Below are 22,513 nucleotides of genomic sequence, written 5' to 3'. Positions count from 1 at the left end.
TCAGGTGTGTTTTGATGGCAGATCTCCTGAAATAGCTCACGTCGGTTCAAAGAGGAGGAGAGCTCAGCCAGGATAGAATTGCTCCAGGGGAGATGGTCTAGCGTGGAGCGATCGTGCTACACAGTCAAAGATGTAACAAATTACTTTCTCTGACACTGTCTGCAGCTCCTGTGTTCCCTCACCGAGACAGACGGGCAATATGACAGCAAGTCACAGCTTTCACGGTGCTCCGTTCCTCCTCCTCCGGTCTGATACCTCCCTTCCTCAAAGCAATGAGGCACCAGAGAAGGCTAACGCACAAGAAAAAGACTTTGTCTCAGCTGTGCTTTCTTCAACTGAGATTATCTTTGCCTTGTGCTGGGAGAACTATAGCAGCTGAGGCCATTACTGTAAATTGGGTGGACACCACTAATGCTTCATACAGCTATTGGACTTAGTCATGTTTGGGGTGTAAAGAATATGGTTGCAGGTTTTCTTGTTTTGTTTATGTTACATTACTGTGCTATTTATCAGATACGTTTAATATAATCTTTTCAATGTTTGCTATAATCTGATTTCGTTATTGCAGATGCCAGATTGAATGGGCCGGGAGCTACACTATGTAACAGTCCAAACCACAGAGTAAATGATGCTAAATATCACTACATGACTGCTGAAGAGTGTCTCAATCAACTTAATGATAAGCTGATGGAAGTCTATGAGATAAACACATTGAGCCATGGTTTGCTTTGGCAGTGAAGCTGGTTGTTATTTTGATATAAACATTTGTTTTAAAAGTTGGTTTGGAGGAGCTGTCAGGAAAGTGACTCTAAAAATTATGTTGGATTTCATGTCTTCTGTGTTCTCAGAAACGTCCGGTTCAAATACTTTCAGTTTTCAAGGCAAAAACTTTTTTTTTCTAGTTGCCTTCTCAGCAGCCTCTGACAGGAAAATAAGATCTGAGTTATTTTTTTCCCATCCTTTTGTGAGCATAGCTATTAAAGATTCTGCAATTAGAAAAGAATAACTGTACTACTCATTCATGGAACAGTCCATCTAATCATGAGAATGATCTTTCAAGATGACGTTCTTAGTCCCTAAATCTTGCAACACAGTGGTCTTAATAAAGAGTTGTTTCCCAGCTTTTCTGTGTTTGTTTATTGTTTTCTGTAATTACCATTAGAACGTATTCCTTGAATTCCCTCCATGGATATGCACAGAGTAAGAGAGATCACAATTTGCAAAGGAAAGAAGCCACAGTCATTACCCTTTCCTGCTCCCTGGGAGAAGTGGAAAGATCAGCATTCAGGAAACTGATCCTCTGTTCAAACCAGCTTGGACACACCTAGCAAAGCTGATCATATTGATCATAATTACTTCAGATTTCTGAAGAACTGCACTATTTTAAGGATGTTTGAACATTTTGCATCTATTTTAATGGGAGAAGCTCTTCAGCTGGTAGAACAATTGCTGTAAAGTCTCTCTTCATTACAGTTTTTTCTAAGGTTGTGCATGAGTAGAAATGAGGTACCTCGCAGTATAGTACCGATGGAAAGGAGAAGTTAATTTGTAAATTTGTATGGGGGTGGCTTTTTGATGCTCCCTACTTTAGCTCGGTTCTGTACATGCTTGAGATCAAAGCAGTAAGACTGCAGTTTACTGCAGGCAATACCAAGTGTTTAGTAAGGCAGTACTATATAAATGCTTTGTATTCTCAAACTGCTTTAAAATATTTGCCTGTTGTCAAAACAAGTCTAGAGCAATCATTTGTTATTTATGTTTAAAAATATGAAGTTGACATGTTAAATATATTTAGTAAAATTTTCCTTGTTAGGACACCTATTCTGTCTTCCATGAAACAGACAGTAATCATGACAGTATCATCAACTTGCTTGAGTTTCAGCAATTCTTGGACAGCTTTCTGCTTCATCTTAGAGATGAGGAATTCCTGTGCCTGCTTGGTTTGTTGGGAATGAACGTGAGCTCCAGGTTAAATTACCAAGTATTCTGTCAACGGTTCCACACCCAAGAAACTAAGGAGGTACCTCCTCAGCTCACGCCATCTCACAAGTAAGAAAGAAAACATTGTGTGGTACCTACAGTGATCTTATATGTTTACAGAAATGAATATGCTGTGTGAAAATTTATATTGGGTATAACTGAAAAAGATAGTATTGAAATATGTCTTTATCAAGCTGAAGTTGGGTAGCTTTACCAAATTCTCAGTGCTTTATGACTCCATTAAATCAGATATTGAATCCACCACTAGGTTAAAATGCCAGAACTACCCCTGGGGACTGCTTAAATCTGTAAGGTCAAACATATATACTGGTGCCTGAGTTGGAGCCTTAGAGGTGAGCTAGCCTCCAAACTGGACAACTTTGCTGCATCTTCCAAGCATGAGGAACTGGGGATATGGTTTGGGAATCAGATGTCATTTTGGATTGAGGAGCCGCTAGGGTATTACCCGTTTGGCACAGTGTCTGCCAGTTCTGAGACTAATATTGTTGTCAGTGTACATTACAGTAGCCCGAAGCCTCCTGCTCCAGACCCTTATGGCACCAGGGCACTGAGAGCAGACAAGGTCAGGCGAGGAGCACAGAGGCATTGAGGCACCGTGGAGCGGGTGGAGCGTGGGGAGAACAGTGCTGCTACCCCCCTTCCTGCGAGAAGCGCTGCTACTTGAAACGTCCAGAATTTTAAAGTTTGAGCTTAACTTTAATGATAATTGGCATTTAGCCACTAAAAAATTCATTCTAAAAACTCAGTGTGAGACTCTGTTTAACTATGCAAACACAGATAAATTCATAAAAATAATGACGAGATACAGCAGGACTGAAAAAGCTCCTGATCAGCCGCTCCTCTCTGCTGCGGCAGTGAAGATGTGATATATACACATAGGCTTATTTCCCAGTTTTTATTTGTCTCTTACAGCATTACTGTTGGCTCCGATATTAGTAATATTTATCTGCTTGGTTTGTTTTTTCCTGGGTTGGACGACTGAGTGAATCAAGGACATCACTCCAAAGCAAGAAAGGAAACTGATGGTGGCTGAGTCTTGCTAACAGTTGGAGTCAGAGACTGTTACTGTTGTGCTCTCATTTCTGTTTCGGTTTGGACTTAGCTAGAAACTGAAACATTTTGAATTTAGCTCCAGAATTTCCTTGTTTCAAATACTATTACTGTTTCAGAAGTCCAGCAAAGAAAATATAGTGATTGAAAGCCTTAAGAGCACTTGCATTTTCCCAGCTAAGTTTTTAGACCATTTTTTGTTGGTCGATTGTTTAGGCTTATGCAATCTTCTCTCAAGCAGTGGGAGTGGGGAATACTCGGAAGGTTCCCAGGCACCTAAAACAGATTAGCGTGGCATTCATGTTTCTAAATCCAAACGGAGCCCTCAGCAAAGGCTGTCAAGGGCCAGAGCCCCAGGAGCTCAGTAGTGGCAGAGCCGACTGTGGTGCAGTTCTCCAGGACTTAAGCTCTGGTGTGCACACGCCACGGGTGGTACGGAACTCAGTGGGTAGGTCAGATGTAGTGACCACGTCTCACCTGGTCTGCAGACCCCATATTCCTCTCCCTCTTGATTGAGAATCTTGGTCCAGGGAGCGTATTCCTGCAGTGCGGCTGAACCGGGCTCTGAAGCCGCATGTCTGCAGCATTTCCCCACAAAAACTTCAAAAAAATGGTGAGACGTAAGATCCCCTTGATTCTCGGGTACGTGTGTCCTTGCATAGCACACAGGTTTAGTCAGCTTTCTGTGTAGTGCTACAGCTAGGCTGGATCCCGATCCGAGGAACCCATATCCCTCTGCATGCTGGGATTCAACCAGGCCCCCAGAAGTTAGGCACTTGTGGCCGAGTTTGCAGATGTGGGTCTTACTCGCCAGACTTACTAGCCATGCCTTGGCGACTTACAAAGGCAGTTTTGGTCTACGTTATTGTTGTAAATCAAGGATAATCTTCCTGGAGTCACTCCAGGATGTAATTGTTTCTGAGATAATTAACATTTCCTTCTATGCGTATAAATGATCCATGCTGGCTCTTGAGTTTGAGGGAGAATTGAACAACATTGATTTGAAAATAAATAGGGAATTACAAAATTTAAAACATCTTCGCTAACCTGCAGCTAGGGAAATAAGGCAGTATTTAAAGAATTACGCTTACACAGATGTGAAGTAACAGTCTTTAATGGGTATCTTAGAAACTAGGAAACAAAACCACCACTACCATGAAGAACAATAAAAAGGAAGGAAACTTGTGGAGATTAAAGATCCCAGTAACGTAAAACATGGCTATTCGTTATTCTATTTTTTTTCTTTTCTGAGAAAAAACCCAGATGATAACGGATGCAGAGCTAGCTTGTGATCACGCTCATTACTACCTTGTTATCAAAGCAAGAACCAGATGGCATGACCTAGCAAGGGTAAGAAGAATGTTTTCTTTAAATAAATAAGCAGCACTAATAGATTTCAGAACATTATGCAATGTTGATCTTCTGATTCTATAAATATTCAGAGACCCTTGCAAAATAGCTCATTAATGATAAAAACTTACTATGTGATTAAAAAATCAACAGTTTGAATAATACTCAGTTTTTGTAACATTGATTATGTAGTAGGTGCTATTAAAGTTATTTCTAAAACTTTCTTCATATTTTACTATTGTTGGGTTTATTTAATGGTTCTCTTGTAAGAGTAGTAATGAGCTTCATCTGAGGCCTGTCTGACTACGTGCTGTACACAAACACGCACCTACTCCTGTGCTGACACCCAGTGTTGCCCAACACAGTGAAGCGTTGACCGCGATGCTTACGCCATCCAAAAAGAGACTCTCACAAAACTGTCCTATAAAGATTATTGCCACTTTTTTATCTTAACTTGTTGAATAGTTGCAATATTTGGACAACAGCGTAGCACACAGAAAAATGAATATAATATTTTCGTTAAATGTTTGCGTAAATCAGACGATAGTACTGCTAGTCTCAGTTTGCAAGATGAATGGTAAAAAAACCAACAAACCCAACCAACTGACCAAAACACAAAGCAGAATCAAATTCATATTGGGTATAGAACAATTTGGGGACCAAATTGCCATTTTCCAGTGCCTTCATCTTCCCCTGGCAAGCTTCAGCAGTGGGCATACCCACAGCTGCAGGCACACATCTCTTGCTCATATCTCCTGTGTTTGCCATCAGTAAGAAACTTGCCACACAGAGGGCATCATCACCTAAACACCTGTAATGTCAATCCTGATTCAAGCTTTTGAGAGTTGCACATCCATAGTGGAAAGTAGGAAACAGTAAAAATCAAATGAAAAAACATTAAAAGGTGAAATTCAGGCGTGCATGATTTTCCGTTTCTTTCTCAATTCCCATTATTCATTAAGATTATAGAGAGATCAAATATTTTGTCAAACTTGTTGATTCCTGTTAGTGATGAATTCTTTTACAGTCCAGAATTTTCAGGAATTTGACAGTGAAGGAAATGGCATTAAACAGCCGAGGGACTTGAAGAAAGTCTTGTTCAGATTTAGCATTCCAATCACCCTGGAAGAATTTAAGCAGCTTTGGGCAAGGTATGACAACTCTAAATGATTAGCTTTTGCAATAATGTATCTTTTATAGGATTATAGAGCCTTTGGTAGTGCAGCAAATGACAGTAGATTACACTGCACAAGAAAACTTTTATTTTGTTACGATTGCGACCTCAGATCATGACGCTGTGTTAGAGGTGGCTACATCTTATTATACGAAGTTCAAGAATGCAGTTAGGTCCACCAGTTTCCAATGAATTCAAAGATAGGACTTTCTCTTGGCTTCAGTATTACTGATCCCTTTAATTTAATGCGCATTTTCTTCTTGGACAGCAGGCACCTTAGGTCACTGGTTAAATTAACTTGGTTTTCATCAATTTTGTTTGTACACACAAACGCCTACCTCAGTCTGTGATGGGTGAAAGTCAGTTCCAGGTGTCTCGGGCCAGGTGGGAACTGCAGACAAAGCTCCCACCGAGAAGGTCCGTGGACAGTCCACATCGCATACCCAGCTGAAGGCAGTGCTACCAGCCTCTCCTTTTCAGAGCACTACATTTACTTGCAATATTTTCTACCCAAATAAAAGTGACTCAGTCAAAAGAAAAATGCTACATACCAAATACATAACAAAAGAAAGTAAGGTAATTTCATGCTGTGTAAAGATGGCAAATAATATCATGAAATGTTTTTGTAGACAAGTAATTTGTTGTGAAGTGGGGGAAAATACTTGTCTGCCTTCAACAAAGAAGAGCTGGGCTATAAACTGTGTTTGAAATGGCATAGATGTCAGCTGTATGTGACATTAGATAAAAAGCTACCTTCATTACAGGTCTATTTAAAAAAATAATCACTCTGTCTAGCATATAGAACCTGAGTGTATTGCATTTTGGTTTGAAACTGCATTAACTATATAGATTTTTCTTAGCACTGATTCATCTCTGACTTATTTTCTACTCCATTACATTTTACTTTCCATTCTTATTCCTTATGGATGCCAAGGCACATTGAAGAGTATCCTTTTCACGCAGTTATCTGCTGCACAACTTCACTCCCATCAGCCACTCCTTTTATAGAATAGCTAAAATTTCTTACGTGCCTGATATGACTGTAACTTGAATAAAGGAATTAGAGTGAAGCTGAGGCTAAATTAGGAATTACCATGCACCGGAGCACTAGCAGGGGGAGAAACTGCAGGGAAAAAGCCTATGGAAGATTTTATACCGAAGAAAATATGAGAAGTGTTTATGAAGCTAAATCTATGTTTCTGAAGGAAAACTACAATGCTCAGCATCTCAGACTTGTGTGACCACTTTGAGACACTTGAGACTGGAATTTTAGGAGCCCAGCTCTCTGCATCTCAAGCCAGGCACTAAAAGGCAGCAGTACGGAGAGCTGGAGAATACTCCTGACAATTTGGTCCTCGGGGTAGTATTTTCAGAATCAACTCTGTGATTACAATGCATAAGCCCTATCTTTTGAGTCTCATATAAAGTCACTCATTCTCAGTGTGGTGTGACACCTCTGTAAGGAAGGGAAGTCAGTGAGATTTAAGCTGTTAAGTCACTTAAGGACATCTGTAATGCCTTTCTATGAGTAACACATGAATATTTAAAAAGAGCATTTCTTTTTCAAGGTATGATGCAGATGCAAAAGGATATCTTACTCACCAAGAATTTTTACAGAAACCGGGGATAAAGTTTGCACCCGCTGACAACAGGGCTCAGCAGACACATCATGGAAGACATCTATGCACATTTACAAGCACATTATAATAATCAACAAAAGAAGCATTCAAAGCTGGAAGAGCAAAAGAAACGGCAAACTAAAGCTCTGCATGTGAGAGAAATTAAAAAGCAGATCAAGTAAGTTAGTTATGAGCTTAGCATATAACTTTCTATGTTTGTGTTTAGTTTGTTATGATGACACCGTGTACAATACAAATGTAATTTAAAAAAAAAAAAAAAGACTCTGACAAGGAGTCTCAGAAGGTACTGGACCAAGCTTATCCATAGTGTTATTTCCTTGATTTGCTGGAGATAAGCCTACCTCAGTGTGCACTGTGAGACTTTTTTTACAGATACTCTCCATGGCTTACATTACTTATTTTACAGATTTATGGCAGCATCTATACTGACAAATCGGAATGTCCAGAAACATTCCCAGACTCAGTCATCTATGCTGCTAGACTGCCAAAACAGTCCTCGCCATGCTTTGGCCTGTGTCAGCTAACGTTTTCTCTGATCAGTCCCAGCACCTTTTGGGAGCAAGAATGCTTCAAGGACCATTCCTAACAGGTAGTTTGCAGGCAGCTGCTCCCTTTCGGTGGCTAAGAAGGTTCACTAGCAGAGATGTGCCAGCTGGCACCTGTGCCTGGAGCACGCCCTGGCCTTTTTATTGGTATCATCTCAGCTTGTGGTTCCAGTCCTAAAACTACTATCAGCTCAGATCGAGGGAGAAGACCAAGTACAGTTTTGTCACCCTGTGGGTCTCGTCTCAGACCGTTTCAGGCAACGTAGACTTAGACCAACCTGATTGCGCTCAACGGGGGCTTTTCTTGCAGCTGGACTGAGGGCGTGTGTAGGACACAGTGGTCCCATATCCTACCCTGTCCCTTGGATGAGGGCCAAGTAGCAAACACGGTTGGTTTCACATCCCTCTAGCAGCTAGTTAAATTGTTAGTAAATGGCTTTGTAGATGCAGCAAAAAATGGCCTTGACAAAGATGGGCCTTTGCTCCATATGACAGAAATAAGCATCTTGTCTTCAAGCAAGAGGAGTCTCTGCCTCGGAGAAAATCAACAGTCACAGAGTTAATAGGTCATTGCTCCTGAGAAGAGCATTTGACAAACAAATGCCAAAATGATATCCTACTCCGGGTGGAGACTAATGATCCATGCTTGCCCTAGTGAGTCAGCAGTGATTGACCTGCTGCTGCTACAGGGTTCCTGTACCTGCCAGCAGATTGAGGCAGCAGGAGAATCCTCTGCCCCAGTACAATGCTGTTAAAACTTTATATACCCAGGTTGTGGATAGACACCACCTGGATGCTTATCGTGCTTTCTGCTTGTGCTTTCATTCTTCTTCTGGAATGGTTTGTTTGTTTATTTGTTTATTTAGTTATTTATTTAGGAGTATAAACCCTCAGGAGCAAAAAACTTGTAAAAATATACCCCCAAGAGCACACATTTGCTTTCTTTTGTGCTTGGAAAGTGTCTAGAAGTTGTAGGAACTAGTAAATTATTATTGATAAGAATGATAATTCCCCATGACGTTGTTGGTAAAGGTGATACACTCATAAACAAAGAAGAGCAGCCTTGTCTTGCAGATAAAGAGGCAGCTTGGGAAATCATTAGACACACAAAAAAACCCCACCAACCCAACCCAAAAACAAAAACACAGAGAGAAGCTTGTAAGCTAAGGCTTTTGCCTTTTCACCCTGCTTTTTTTTAGATTCTGTTTTTCAGTATCCCAAATAAGCTGAAGGAATCAAGGGCAAAATTGTCCTTTCTTTTCAGCATCACAACTCTCCCACCTGCATTGCAGCTTTCTGGCATAAACTGCACTTATGACACCCAAAGGTATCAACAAGCATTCCACCTGTAAAAAATTGCAAAATATACAGCAGAGATGGTTAGGCAGCTGCTGTGTTGTAGGCATTGCTTACTGCTGTATTTGTAACTGTCTGACGTGAAACTTTGGCCCTAACTCTTTCATACTGGGCTGTTCTACTCCATTTGTTGTACCAGCCAGTTGTCTCTAGTCTTAGACTTGGATGAAGAGTAATTTTGGTCAGGGACCTTCTATTTCTTTCCTGTTAGTGCAATGCCAAATGCAAGGCAGCCCTGTCTCCAATGCTATAAATAAGAAGCAGCTCTGCAAGTAGGGAAGATGCTGTGCTGCAAGCAGAAATTATGCAGTGTGGCTCAAAGATGCAAATACTCATCCTGAAGCAGCTGGAGAGTAATTAAATCAATGGGGAAGACATGCCGGGTAAAAATAAAATAGTCATGATGTGACATGCTGGCAGGTCCATATAATTCAGAATTATTTACTTTTGAGAACCTACCACAACTATGTCTAGAACTATGTATACGGCAACTATACACACAAATACATACAGATAAGTGCATAGCGATTGCTTAACCATAATTTGGAGGAAAACAGAAAGTGGCAGGCTGGGTCAAGTGTAACTGGATTCAGTTATCTGCTAGAACTGGAGCCAGATGTTTCTGGTTGAGGTGGAGCAGCCTTCTAATAGATGGATGTGGAATATTCTGCCCCCTGCACTGGGTCTGTGTCATCCTGTGAAATTATGGAGTTTGGTTTAAGCCTGCAGATGGGACTTTTAATATCCCTTTCAAAAATTATGTTCTAATTATTTGTTAGATTCTGCCTTCTCTTGATATTTATATATATATATACATTATATATATATATATATATAGGACATCCAGTTCTGTTCTCAATCTTTTGAAATTTCTGGCATCTGCAGCTTTGTCTGGGAATGAGTTCACAACTTAATCGCTCGTGGTCTGCAAATGTCTTGTTATTGATTATTGCCACCTTTCAGTTCCGCTGAATGTTCTCTTTTTGTCTCCCACACGTCCTCACCCACCTCCTGGCTGGTGGGAGCAGTCCCGTGCCAGCAGTTCCTCCCTGGTTTTCTCTCTTGGAAAGCTGAAAGTGCAAGAGTTGAACCCAGGCCTCTGAACTCCTCAGATTTCACGTAAGGCCCTGGAAAGCCATAAACGACCCTTAAGCCGGAGTCATTGCCAGATGGACGAAATCCCTGGGCGCGGTGGCTGTGAAGGCAGCGGTCCGATTGAACGCCAGCCTTCCGCTCTGGGACCGCGTAAGAGCGCTGAGCGGGATGCGCCGGTGAGCACCGTGCCCTCCTGCCGCAAAGGTCGGTGTAAGGAGAGCTGCTCCGGGTTGGGAAAACAGATGCGGTGGCTGCACAACTTAATCACGGAGATCCACGTGGGTCTCGGCCCCCACTTCATTCTCAATGAGTTGGAAAACCGGTGCCTTTCACCTGTCAAATTTGGACTGGGAGGAGGTGTGCCTCAGGTGTGGGACTCGCATCGGCACCGCTCCCCCTTCTGCAATCTCGCTTAAGCCCTCTCGTTTCCATTTGCACAGTGGCTGCATCCAGCCTGTGTCCTTCCTTCTGGCTTTCCGCAAGGGCTGCGAACCTCACCCTAACAGCTTTGGAGCAGTTTCAGTGCCCTGTGATTACACACTGTGAGGCAGACAAAAGCTCTGGACGTCTTAACAATTCAAAACATACTGCTGTGCATTTTTTCCCCCCGTTCTGCTTTTGTTGTAACTCACAGGAACAAATCACCCAAATTAGAAACAGACATTGAACAGTGGCTCTCCAGCTCTTCAAGAAAAATACAAAACATTTGCAAGAAAATATTATTTTTTGGCATTGTAGCTCGATCTATGGTTTTAATCCTCATTTTCTCCACACACATATTTACTGCTGTGAGTGGAATAATTATGGCTTGGAAATCTTTTATCAGTCCAAAAATATTGAATGCCTCAATTTTCCAAAAATATGAATCTCAAAAACTGGTTAGATTTTACTTCAGCCTTTACTTTCTTTGGGAAGTTTTAAGTAGAAGATGATAGCGGTGATGAAGAGTGGCACTGAAAGTAACATACAGTTGAAAAGGGTTCCAGAATTTTTCTGCAATGAGGGTACTACATGGACCATACCACGCCTTCAAAGCACACCCTTGCAAGATGGAAGGAGCAGTGCTAAACAGTCTTGTGGGGCTGGAGATCAATCTCTCGCTGAAATCACAAACTGCCCTGGGGGTGGTCATCTGGTTTTGGCTTTTAGGCTGCTGTGTCCTGCTTCCGAGGTGTGACTCCTTTGGTCTCTTGCTGGGCCTCAGCACCCATCCTCCTCCACCATTGCCCCTTTTGCAATCGCTGTAAAGCCGTGGTGTTTAAGCTGTGGCACGTTACAATAACTCAAAAAAAAAAAAAAAAGCAAACCCTCTGTCAGGAGATTTTAGATTTGTGTCTCTGCTGGAAAGTCTGTAGGCTTCTGAACATAATAAAAGTTAAAACTCAGAGATGTAATTAGCAGATGTTGGATCTCTAGGGTCTCATATCTAAGAGGAGGTTGAACGAGTCTAAGCTGGTTAATCAGTAATTAGATACATGGAGATTCAAGACAGTAAAGCCACCTTGAGTGCAATGCAAGTGCACTCTGACTGATGTGCACCCTCTGCAGTGTACCTCTATGCTCTTTCCAATATGAGTGTTGCTTTGAGTGTAAAACAAGTACCACATGGTAACAGGAGCAGACTGTGAAAAAGAGAAAGGAATTAACCAGAAAAAGGAGATTTGAAAGTGAGAGAAAAGGTGATAGCTCTTTAGGGGCTTTTAGAGACTCTAAAACACACGGACAATATTGCCGTTCCCTTGAAAAGATTCACATCATGCTTTGAAACCTATATACAGTAGCTAGATTAATCATAAGGAACCTACAACTATTTTCTGGAATATTACAGGAGTAGGAGCTATCAAAGTGTTTAATGGCATGAAACCAAGCCAGGGTGAAAGGGCAATCCATGCAGCTACGGAAAGTAAGTTGAAGGAATACTGCACTCCCAAAGAAACTTGAACTTTTGAAAGACACAGGTTTCATACGCGAATGCAGAAGGAGGAATCCTTTGAAGAATTTTTGGCTGATCTTAAAAAAAAATGGATCAGTCAAGTAGCTATGATGTTTTCAGAGATTCCATTTTAAGGGATCAGGTAGCAATTGGCATCTAAGATCCAAAGATACAGAAAGATCGCAGGAAGGTAGAGTTAAAAAAAAAAAAAAAGAGAGAGAGAAAAAGCTGTTTAATTGAACTAGGACAGTCATAAGGGACAGTATGGAAATATTAGAAGGGGAGCAGGACATGCTGTCTGTCAGGAAAGGAAACTACGAGAGTTTTGAAAAGACTTTTCAGAGCTACCTGCAAGAAGTAACCAAAGTGAAATATATGAGAATTCACAGATTCATATTATGTCCAGGAGTTTAGAAATTCTGCAGCAGCTATAAGAAATACAGTTATTTTGTGAGACCTTGGAACTGGAAAAGCAGAAGCAAAAGACAATACCCTCCATATCCCCAGATCTATGTGATGGTGCACAAACCAACTATACAACAAAATACACATAGACGTTCTGTGCAAAAGCTGCACAAGGGGGCTGCAGACTAAGCATAAACACCTCTAAATTCAAAACTGGCGCTCAGTCAATGTGTACCTCCAAGCACAATGTGAAAAATCTGGCTCAGGAATCTGAAGCCATATGAAGAAAGACTATGGAAACTGAGGGTGTCTACCGAGAATCTAATTCCTTCTAAAGGATTGTATGAACTAAAATTGAAAAGTGAAGATAAACACAGTAGTTTAAGTTTATAGACAGAAAGAGATAATATTTGGTCTAAAATATGCCTAGCCCTGGGCTTGGTTAAAGCAGTGAGTCTGATGATGGAACCATAAACACAGGAGATCAGTACCCAGAAATCTTTAGTGTCAGATAAAGTAGACACAGAATATAGAGCTGTATTTTCACAGCAACACGCGCTGCTGGGAACATTCCTCTGGTTGTGAGAGAGAAGCTTGTAAAGGAGCTAGATTATGTAGGAGTAATGGTGGGAAGTTTAAAAATGGAAGAACCAATTAGCAACAACAAGATCAAAAGACAAGTCACTGAGATTGTTCTTACACCCAACAGGGCTAAGTATATGTTTGAGGACAGACACTGTCCCACAAAGGATGTTCTCAGGTGTCGCGGTTTAATCCCAGGCAGCAGCTAAGCACCACTCAGCTGCTCACTCAGTCCTGCCACTCCTCAGAGGGATGGGGGAGAGAATCAGGAAAAAAAAGTAAAACTCGTGGATTGAGATAAGAACAGTTTAATAGAACAGAAAGGAAAATAATAATAATAACAATAATAAAATTACAATAATAATAAAAGAATTGGAACATACAAAATAAGTGATGCACAATGCACTTGCTCATCACTCACCAGCTGATGCCCAGTTAGTTCCCAAGCAGCGATCCCCACTCCCAGGGCAACTCCCCCCAGTTTATAAACTGGCCATGACGTCACATGGTATGGAATACCCCTTTGGCCAGTTTGGGTCAGCTGCCCTGGCTGTGTCCCTTCCCAATTTCTTGTGCCCCTCCAGCCTTCTCGCTGGCTGGGCACGAGAAGCTGAAGAATCCTTGACTTAGTATAAACATCACTTAGCAACAACTGAAAACATCAGTGTGTTATCAACATTCTTCTCATACTGAACCCAAAACATAACACTATACCAGCTACTAGGAAGAAAATTAACTCTATCCCAGCCAAAAGCAGGGCATCATGTAAAAGGACTGCATATGTTTTTACAGATATTAATAAATTTTTACAAAAGTTACAAATTCAGATTCTTCTGCTGGATCCAAGCAAACTTCCTTGCATGACAGGAGTTTGACAAACACCCTGCATTTTTAGACCACTGTACAGGAGAGTCTGCTTTCAGAGACTTCCTTTAGGCTTAAAGTCCCTTCTTGAGTTTTCACAGGAAAGTGTAGGAAAAGCCATTCACTTGAAGCAACTGTGGCTACTTAAATAGATATGAAGATGTCAAGTAGAGAGAAAACCAGTAGGGAATGTGAAAAAAGTTTCCAAGAGGGCCTCAGAAGTAGGATTAGACAGAAATGCAAATGTAAGGGCAGAGAAATAACATAAAAGATTAACTGTCACCAAGATAAAACAGAGTCATTACAAATATGTCATCCACAAAGATAACAAGGGTGTCCAGAGGCCTGTTAGCATGTGAATGTTACATGAGCGTTCGTATCGCACAGGCAATCTGTGCAAGTGGCTTTTGAGATACTACACAAAATGGACATACTGGGCTGTAAATCTGGGAAGAGAATTCCCAAATTAAAGGCATGAATAAAGACGACTCCTGGCCTTACGCATATTGGCACTAGAAGACAGACAAAGTCTTCAAAAGATGGCTTACAGGAAGTATTGTTAAAAAAATAATCAATGGAAATGTGTGGCCTGTGTCTCTAGGGCACTTGTCAACACCATGATTCGAGGCACAGACGGAGGGAGCAGAGCTCTGGCTCTGCTCTCTGATTGTAAGAAATGTCACACATTTGTTTATTGATCTATTATGGTCAGAGCTGGGACAAACCACTTTGTAGGCAAAAGAAAGACCAGCTTCCAGAATATAAAAGTAGTGTGACTTTTAGGTTGTCTTCTTTTTTTAAGGTGAAACCTTTCAATTTGACAACAAAGTTTAAGTTGGAGAAATAATTACTGATCAAAGACATACTTTCTAGAACATTCAAGGAACCTTGAAATCTCTCTTGAAAATGACAGAGAATGACATAACACCTGGAAATACAGTTTAAAAAAGTATTATTCTATTCCAGAAGAAAGTGGGCTAGGTTTGGGGAGGCTGTACAGAAGATGATGCAATGCAGAAAGTCACGAAGGTTACCTCCTGTGGGGTAGCGAGGGCATTGCATACCAAGCCCACACAACCGATCGGATCCGAGTGTTCTGTGTTTGGCAGCACCCGCTTCAGAGGTAACAGCATAGCGGTGTCAATGTGTTATGACCTAACGTGCCTCACAAAGCATGGGACACTCACAAGGCTGCTGAAAAATGTGAAAGAAAAGACCATATGTTGATACATCTGAACCTGTTGGAAGTACCTGACTCGGGCATTAGCCTGAAAATGCGTTTGGATTGAATTTAACATCAGAACATGTTACGACATACATCGATGCTCTATTTGTTTGGGTATGGAGTCCCAGAAATTTTAGCTAGCAATGGTGCCCTGTTCAGCAGCTCAGATCTGAAATGATTTGTAAAGAATGAAGGATATCCAGATATCCTGAGTATAATGGTGAGCTGAGCTAAAAATGTTAAAAGATGGTTCGAGCAAGCTGTGAAGCTGAGAAGTGATCTGTACTTTCACTGAACTTGAGAGGAATGTCATTGAAAAATGGTTTCTTGCCAGCTGAAACTTGGTTAAGCAGAGAGTCACGGTACTCCCAATTTAGTCCCTATAACAGTGGATCGCACAATGGGTCTGAAGCATATAGTAAATCGCTAACAACCCACATAAGTCATATCATAATTCACATTTTTTAAGGTAGGTGATGCTGTTTGCATACACAATGGTGTTTCCTGGACCCTGAGGGCTGCGGCGAAATTACTCTTTGTTCATATGAAGTGCAAACTCCAAAAGGACAGATTCTTAGGAGAAACAATTGGCAAGGAAAATGTATTGTTCGGGTAAAGACTGTACTGAACTTACAGCTTCTTGAAAACAAATGGAAAACCAAGGATTCTGCAATGCTGTGTGAGGAAAGGCAGCACCAGTGACTGGACCTGAGACCAGACACCTCTGAAGGGATCCATGAGAGTTTGTAGAGCTCTGAAAAGGCTGACTGAGTGTTGCTAAAAAATATGAATTTAGCATGTCCCGAGTTAGCCTTGTAACAACCGATTGGACGTTATTCATACCAAGGGGAAACGTAAGGCTCGGATGCCGGCTCGTTGGCGGTGGCTTAGCAAGGAGCAGAGCGAGCTGGTCGGAGCCGTGAGCTCCACAGACGGGCTCCGTGAGAGGCCACGAATCGTGCCTGATTATGCGGGTTACACTGTTCAACTGCGCTATCGCTGTAATAAACCTTTTATTCTAAAAATCCTGACTCTCGGGAACCCAGCCTCTGCACCCTGCACCCTGGGGCTGTCAGAAGGAACAAACACAAAGCAAATGGAGTGCGGCTGGAGGTGTTAGCCCAGACCCAAACCTGTCGGGTTTGCCGTAAGGGTAGCATCTTCTGAGTGCTGAATATATGTAGATAATTTATGTATACTTGGTAATCTACCTCAAGACATAGTTCACAACTATTTTAACTTAGATTAATCTTAAGCCACTTTGCTAGTTGAAGACATGCAGTAATGAGAGATGTTTGCGCCTGCCTTGTCCTCTTGAGCCAAATGGTGGAGAGGCTTTGGCTAAATCAAGAGGCAGAGGCACATTCCTTGAGTTTCCAAAGTTTGATCAAGAGGTCCCTGATGTCAGTGAAAGGTAAGTGACAACATAAAGTCGGAGGAAGAGTCAAGATTCTGAGGCCTGAATTCAGTCATGTGTAAGAAATGATAAATATCTCAGGTTTTAAGGTGCTGATCTAAAGTCCACATAAGTCAGCAGAGCTCTGAACTTCTTCCCATAGACATGGACCAGGCCCTGCGCTACTCCAAGTTTTGGTCAAGTCTATCTGGTTTTGTTGAAATAGTTGTTCTTACTATGTCAAAGTTTCATGAGCCTCAAATTGCAGAAAGTATGCTGCAACCTTTATCATTTTAATGGCTGTATTAAACATTTTGTAACTCTGATCAGGACAGACTTTAAAAGAAAGAACTATGTTTTGTATCTGCAATTCTGAACAGGGGGAGTAGCCAGTTAATCACCCAAGTAGCATTTCTTTACAATGGGAGGCTTGCGCTGTGCAATTCCATGTGCAAATTGAATGGGGGAGGGATGTTGGATTTGAGGTTTATTTGTGAACAACTTGGCAGTCTTTGAATAAATTATATGAACTTACCACACACAAATAAGCTCAAAATTTTTCTCTGCCCCTCCACCCCTATTTTGTATATTTGTTTGTATCCTTTTTATCTGATTTAACAAAGGAGCTAAAATAAACATCTGCTCTCTTTCAGGGATAAATTTAGGGATTACTTCCAAGATTTCAATAAGGCCTTTCATAAAGTGGGTAAAAATAGAGATGGCTATGTAACAGTATGTGCCCTGCACAGGATACTACAAGAAGTCAACTAGTACCTTAATCACGATCGGTTCAGCAGTCCTCTAAACAGGTTTGTATGATTATCTCCTAAGGACCTCTTTGGTCACACCCAGAAAAGCCCATAAGTGTCTACTTCGTGTGAGGCATATAAGAAGCTCTGTTAAAACTAATGCAGATACTCACATGCTTAAAACTGTATATGTGTGAAAAAATCTCTTTAGGTAAGGTATTGATTCTGCAGGTAATGAGAGTGAAATGGCCTCTTACATAAAAAAAGTATGCTTTGAGTATATGTATTTGTTTGCTGGTTTGTTTTATTTAATTAATTTCAATTTAATAGAGCAAGCATGTGAAACGGATCCTGTTCAAAATAGATTTGGAATTAAATCAGGTTATAGAATAGCAATGATTTTCAGATGATCCAATGTTGTTGCTGTGCAAAACTATGCTTTTAATTCTCTGTGTTGATATGAGTGAGACAAAAAAATCTCTTTTGTAGAGGCTGAAGAACACAAAGGACCTGATCTAACATTAGGTACTGTGGTTCTTTACCCCAAACAGTCCCCCAAAGGTCATATGCCTGTCAGCAGTGCATTTCGTTTTCCAGAGCCTGCCAGACCAGACTCTTTTTTGAAATAAAATTAACAAAGTCTTTTCACAGTTCACCTTTAATTGGGTGATCAACTTTTTATGAATCGAAACCTTAATAGGAATCTGCTGCTTGTTTCTTTCTCAAAGACCTCTTGATGATAAACACCTCCATTGATTGTAATTTTGTGCAGATTATTCCATTCTTGATCCAAAATAGTCTTTTCTAAATAATACAGAGTAGATTAGCATATGCATTTAGTTTTATTACTAAAATTTTAATGCCCACTTGGCAATTTATTTCTCCGCTGAAATGGTGTTGATTATTTCCTTTTCCACATACTGTCTCCAATATTGGAGCCAGCTTGACATGGGTAGTATGTGGGAGTGCTGTGCAGCTGCAAGATGCAAAATCAGGGCTCTTGAATATTTTTTTTTCTTACTCGCAGATATGGGGTCTATAGTTAATTTCTTTTCCAGCCTGTTTTATAAAGCTGCTTCTTTGTTTTACTGGCTCTCCCCATTAATTAGTCATTCTTGTAACTGGATATTCTGGTGATTGGTAGCTGAGACACTGGTCCCCAGTGATTTACTGTGGAAACAGATGATAAAAGTGCATTACAGTAATTCAGTTTTAAACAAGAAAATCAGGGTTGTGTAGTGGGGCCATCTCCTCTGTCAAGTCTTGGCTCTCTAGGACTTGCCTTGACCATAATTCTAACAAAAAAGCTGAATGCAAGACTAAAAAAAAGTCCAGCCTTTCCCCTTCAGCATAGGAATTGTTTACCTAATACATATATGTAAAGAATCTATAGTTCTGATAATTGGCTATAAAATTATTAAAGTCTATTAAAAACCTCCCTGTAGATGAAAACTCTGAGGTCAGTCTGAAATAATTCCATGGGAGCCAATAGATCTGTATCAAAATCACCTAATGTATATTGTAGCCTGGAGACTCTCTGATTGTCTTTCAGTGGTAGAAAATTCCACAAACTTACTGCACTGGCTTTATATTGGGTAAGTGAGAGTGAAGCAAGCCTCTACTCTTGTATCCCTTGTGGTGATGAACTCTACAGGCTCGTTAGACAAGTTTGAAGTCTTTGTTTAAAATATATCAGCTGTCTTTTCATTAAGTGGTCACAAGTCACAGGACATTGGAGGAAAATAGCTTTTCATGTAATGGTTAGTGCTATTCATCTTGTCTTAATCTTTCATGGGAAATAACTTCTATAGTCACATGTTTTCTGCATATGTGAAGCTTGCCTTAATTCCAGTCTTTTTATGGTAAAACATCTTTGAATAAAAATTAATTTAGTTTGGTAACAAAGTCCTCTGCAAAAAAAATTCCCAAATCATATGCAAGAGCTCATCTTTCCCCACGCTGATATTTGATGCAAAAATATATTCACTCTTGTTACCTGGAGCTATCTGTAGTCAGCTCTGTAACCCACTGCATTTCCGATGTGACAGAACATGAAATTCCCCAGTGTCTGTGATCCAGCAGATGTTTCAGCTGACAGACAGAAATTCGGCACGTTGCGAGTGCAGCCTGCAGAGCCCATGGGCTGGGCCACCGGTCATCCGAAGGGGAACCCTCACTGGACACGGCGTGCCACGAGTCAACAGCACGGGCCAGCTCTCCGTGCAGCTCAGTGGTCACACCAGAGGAGGAAGGGCCAGTGCCCGCCACAGTGAGGCTGAGTCCTGCCAAGAACGCGTAAAAATAATTCTCTAGTGGCCTGACAAGCTGTGCAAAGTGAAGTGCAGCTTGAGGGGGAATGTAAGCCTTTCTATCACAAACATAAGGAGAAGCGTTGCAGGGAACCTGGTTTGGTTTCCTCCCACGCGGTAGAGAAACCATGAGTGAGCACAGACCGGTGCTGGTACGTCCATGGAAAGTATCATGGAGCGGTACTGGACATCCTAGCTCATATCTGGTAACGGCTTACCAGGCTGTACGTGGTTCTGCTTCTTTTTCTCAGAATTGTAATGATCGCGACATATTGGGAGGCTTAAGCAGCACTTCAGCATCTGTGAGTCAAAGGTATTTTTGTAAAGCAGAAAGTCGAGGGAACATACCAGCACCTAGCACAATGAACATCTACTACTGGACAGAGTCTATTAGACTGTGTTTACGCTGTGACGTGAAACGGAGATTCAAGGACAAGGCTTGGAGCCTACGTGTCCTCCGGCCACGTCGGGGATGGTAAACTCAGCAGTAGATTGTGATCAAAATACAGTGCTGTGTTTAAAAAGCACAAAGTTAATGCTGATGGACTGGAAGGTTGTACGCTTGGGCCCAGGGTAAAGCAGGTCTCTTGAGCATCTGGAGGTTGGCCTAGATCTGTATCTGAGAGAGTGGTCGCATTTAAATGACAAGATTGGTGGCTTAGACCTGAGAAAGAGCTTGGGCTGGAACTAGTAGGATTTATACACTGACAGCACAAGCATATCCTGAAGTGCTGCTGCAGTACAGATCATACATCGTAATAATTAATCAGTACAGACAACAGTGAGATAATTATTTAAAATCATTGATATCTCATTCTGTGTTTTTCCCTTAGCTTAGGAATCAGCATTCATGACAGCAAGCTCTCCTATTTTGATTTCCTGAGAGCAATTGATGATGGCAGAGCATCTAAATACCAACAGAGACAAAAGCAGGCTGCACCACCTGCAAGCTTTGCAGCGCTCAGCTTAGAACAGACCCTAATTAAGATAAAAGAAATAGTTGCATCATCTTACGATTTGTTGTACAAGGTAAGTTTCATATGGTCACCGCATCTTATTTAATGTCTATTTTTTTTTCTGCCTGGCTGGGGACCAACCCAAAGGCTTCAAAACTTTTCTGCTATTAATTGAATGCTACCAACAACCTTAGCCTGTGTAGAAATAGCGTCTTCTGCCAGCAGCAGACTTCTTAATTGATTGTATTCTGGTAACTCCACAAAACAAGCATATCAAACCAAGCCTAGAGATTTTCTGAATGTAAGGATTGGAAAGGAAAAAGCAAATAGCAAATTACCAGGACCTTCCTCGCTTCCCCAAACCCCTTTTCCTCCTCCAGTTGTCTGTAAATTGTGTCCCAAGCGTGTAAATAGCACACGTCTTTGAAATAGCTCTGTTGAGTTTCCTAAGCTGAGACTTATAATAAGTAGATATAATGTGCTACTGCAGGCAGGCATTATGGTTTTATCAGATGAAAGGATCGTGTAGCAACTGAGGATAAAGACATATGATCAGATGCGAGCACATTATAGTGGCTGCAGAAGTTAGCACCTGTCAGCTGGGGCTCTGCAAGTATCTGCATTTCTGCTCTTGGCCACTTCTGATTTTGACACAGACAGATAAGGTGCATTAGCTGTCGAGCAGCAAGCTTCCTAGTTTCCCACCTGTAAAATGAGAACAATAAAAATAACCACTTCTCTATAGACTTTTGAAAGCCCTGAATGAAAAAATGCTGTATATTAAGTAGTCTTAGACTGTTGTGTCAGAGCCTACTGAAATGCAGCAGCCTCTAGAGTAAATAATTCTTGATGCCACAGTAAGATTAATTCCAAGCATGGGAAAGAATAATCAAAAAGACCTTGAAGGAAACATTGCTACCACAAAGAACCGTAGAGCCATCTCACCTGCACCTGCAGTTTCAGGTCCAGTTCAAAGCTCATGGCTTTAGAGGCAGACTTCTGCCTGCAAAGATGGTCTTGCTACCCCCGTGGCCACAGCAACGTGGTCCTCCCACCCGCCTTGTGCGAAAACCAGCACTTGCCTTCCTGCCCAGTGACCTGGGTCAGGGAACTTCAACCCGAAAAAAGCCTGACCGGTTGTGTGCCACCACGGGAGAGCTGCTGCCCGCGCAAGGGAGGGGAAGGGAGGAGGACAGCGGCTGGGAAGACGGTGCAGGTAGAAATTCCCTGTCATCAATAGCTGCATTTCTGAAATCTCCATCTGTGGACTCTGTCCTGCAGTTAAAAATAACACAGGCTTCCAACAAAGACGTCACTGGTACCAGCACCCCCAAAAAGTAGTACCATGGGTGGTGCTGTTTCTTTACAGAAATGTCTTTTCACACTCTTTGCAGACTCCTGCGACGTAAACTTACTGGGGCCACATTGCCATTTTTGGCCAGATAGACTAACTATTGAACACGATACTGAAATATTTATATAATTACTCTACATTTTTTAGGGGGGGGGGGGGGGCAGATCCTTCCTGTGCTCTGCATTATTGAAATAAGAAATAGATAATGTCAATAGCACAGGTTACTGTTCATTAAATCTTAACAGAAGACAATATCTGTCCTCTCATCCCTGGGTCTCTTGGGAATGGAGAAGGTCACAGTTTTGTCTGCCGAGGGTATGATTTGAAAATTACTTTTGGCATGAACAAATTGTCCATTTAGTGTTTTAGGATACCATTTGGTGGTTAATATAACCTCAGGGACCAAGGGATTTTCTCCATGGAGAGCCAGACTTTGTCCACCGTGTTATGGAAAAGCAGAACTATTTCTCATTTCCCTTACAAGAGAAAATAAGGAAGTTCTCAATTTTCTTCTGAGCCATTTTCTGAG

The 22,513-nt window shown here is 41.4% G+C and overlaps 1 protein-coding gene across 1 annotated transcript in view; it reads left to right on the top strand.

Moving 5' to 3' along the window:
* The window catches only part of EFCAB6 (EF-hand calcium binding domain 6), a 115,832-nt gene that overhangs the window by 70,500 nt on the left and 22,819 nt on the right, over positions 1-22,513 (top strand). The window contains 12 exon segments of the mRNA XM_049822273.1: positions 166-246; positions 1,814-2,049; positions 2,320-2,563; positions 3,268-3,499; positions 4,304-4,401; positions 5,434-5,552; positions 7,144-7,259; positions 7,421-7,452; positions 16,540-16,634; positions 17,270-17,348; positions 19,926-20,149; positions 20,508-20,703. Of these exon segments, the coding sequence (XP_049678230.1) occupies positions 166-246; positions 1,814-2,049; positions 2,320-2,563; positions 3,268-3,499; positions 4,304-4,401; positions 5,434-5,552; positions 7,144-7,259; positions 7,421-7,452; positions 16,540-16,634; positions 17,270-17,348; positions 19,926-20,149; positions 20,508-20,703 (1,752 nt within the window).

Source organism: Accipiter gentilis, chromosome 18, assembly GCF_929443795.1.
Source record: "Accipiter gentilis chromosome 18, bAccGen1.1, whole genome shotgun sequence".
In the NCBI taxonomy this organism is placed as follows: domain Eukaryota; kingdom Metazoa; phylum Chordata; class Aves; order Accipitriformes; family Accipitridae; genus Astur; species Astur gentilis.
This window is presented reverse-complemented; position numbering and strand designations above follow the sequence as displayed.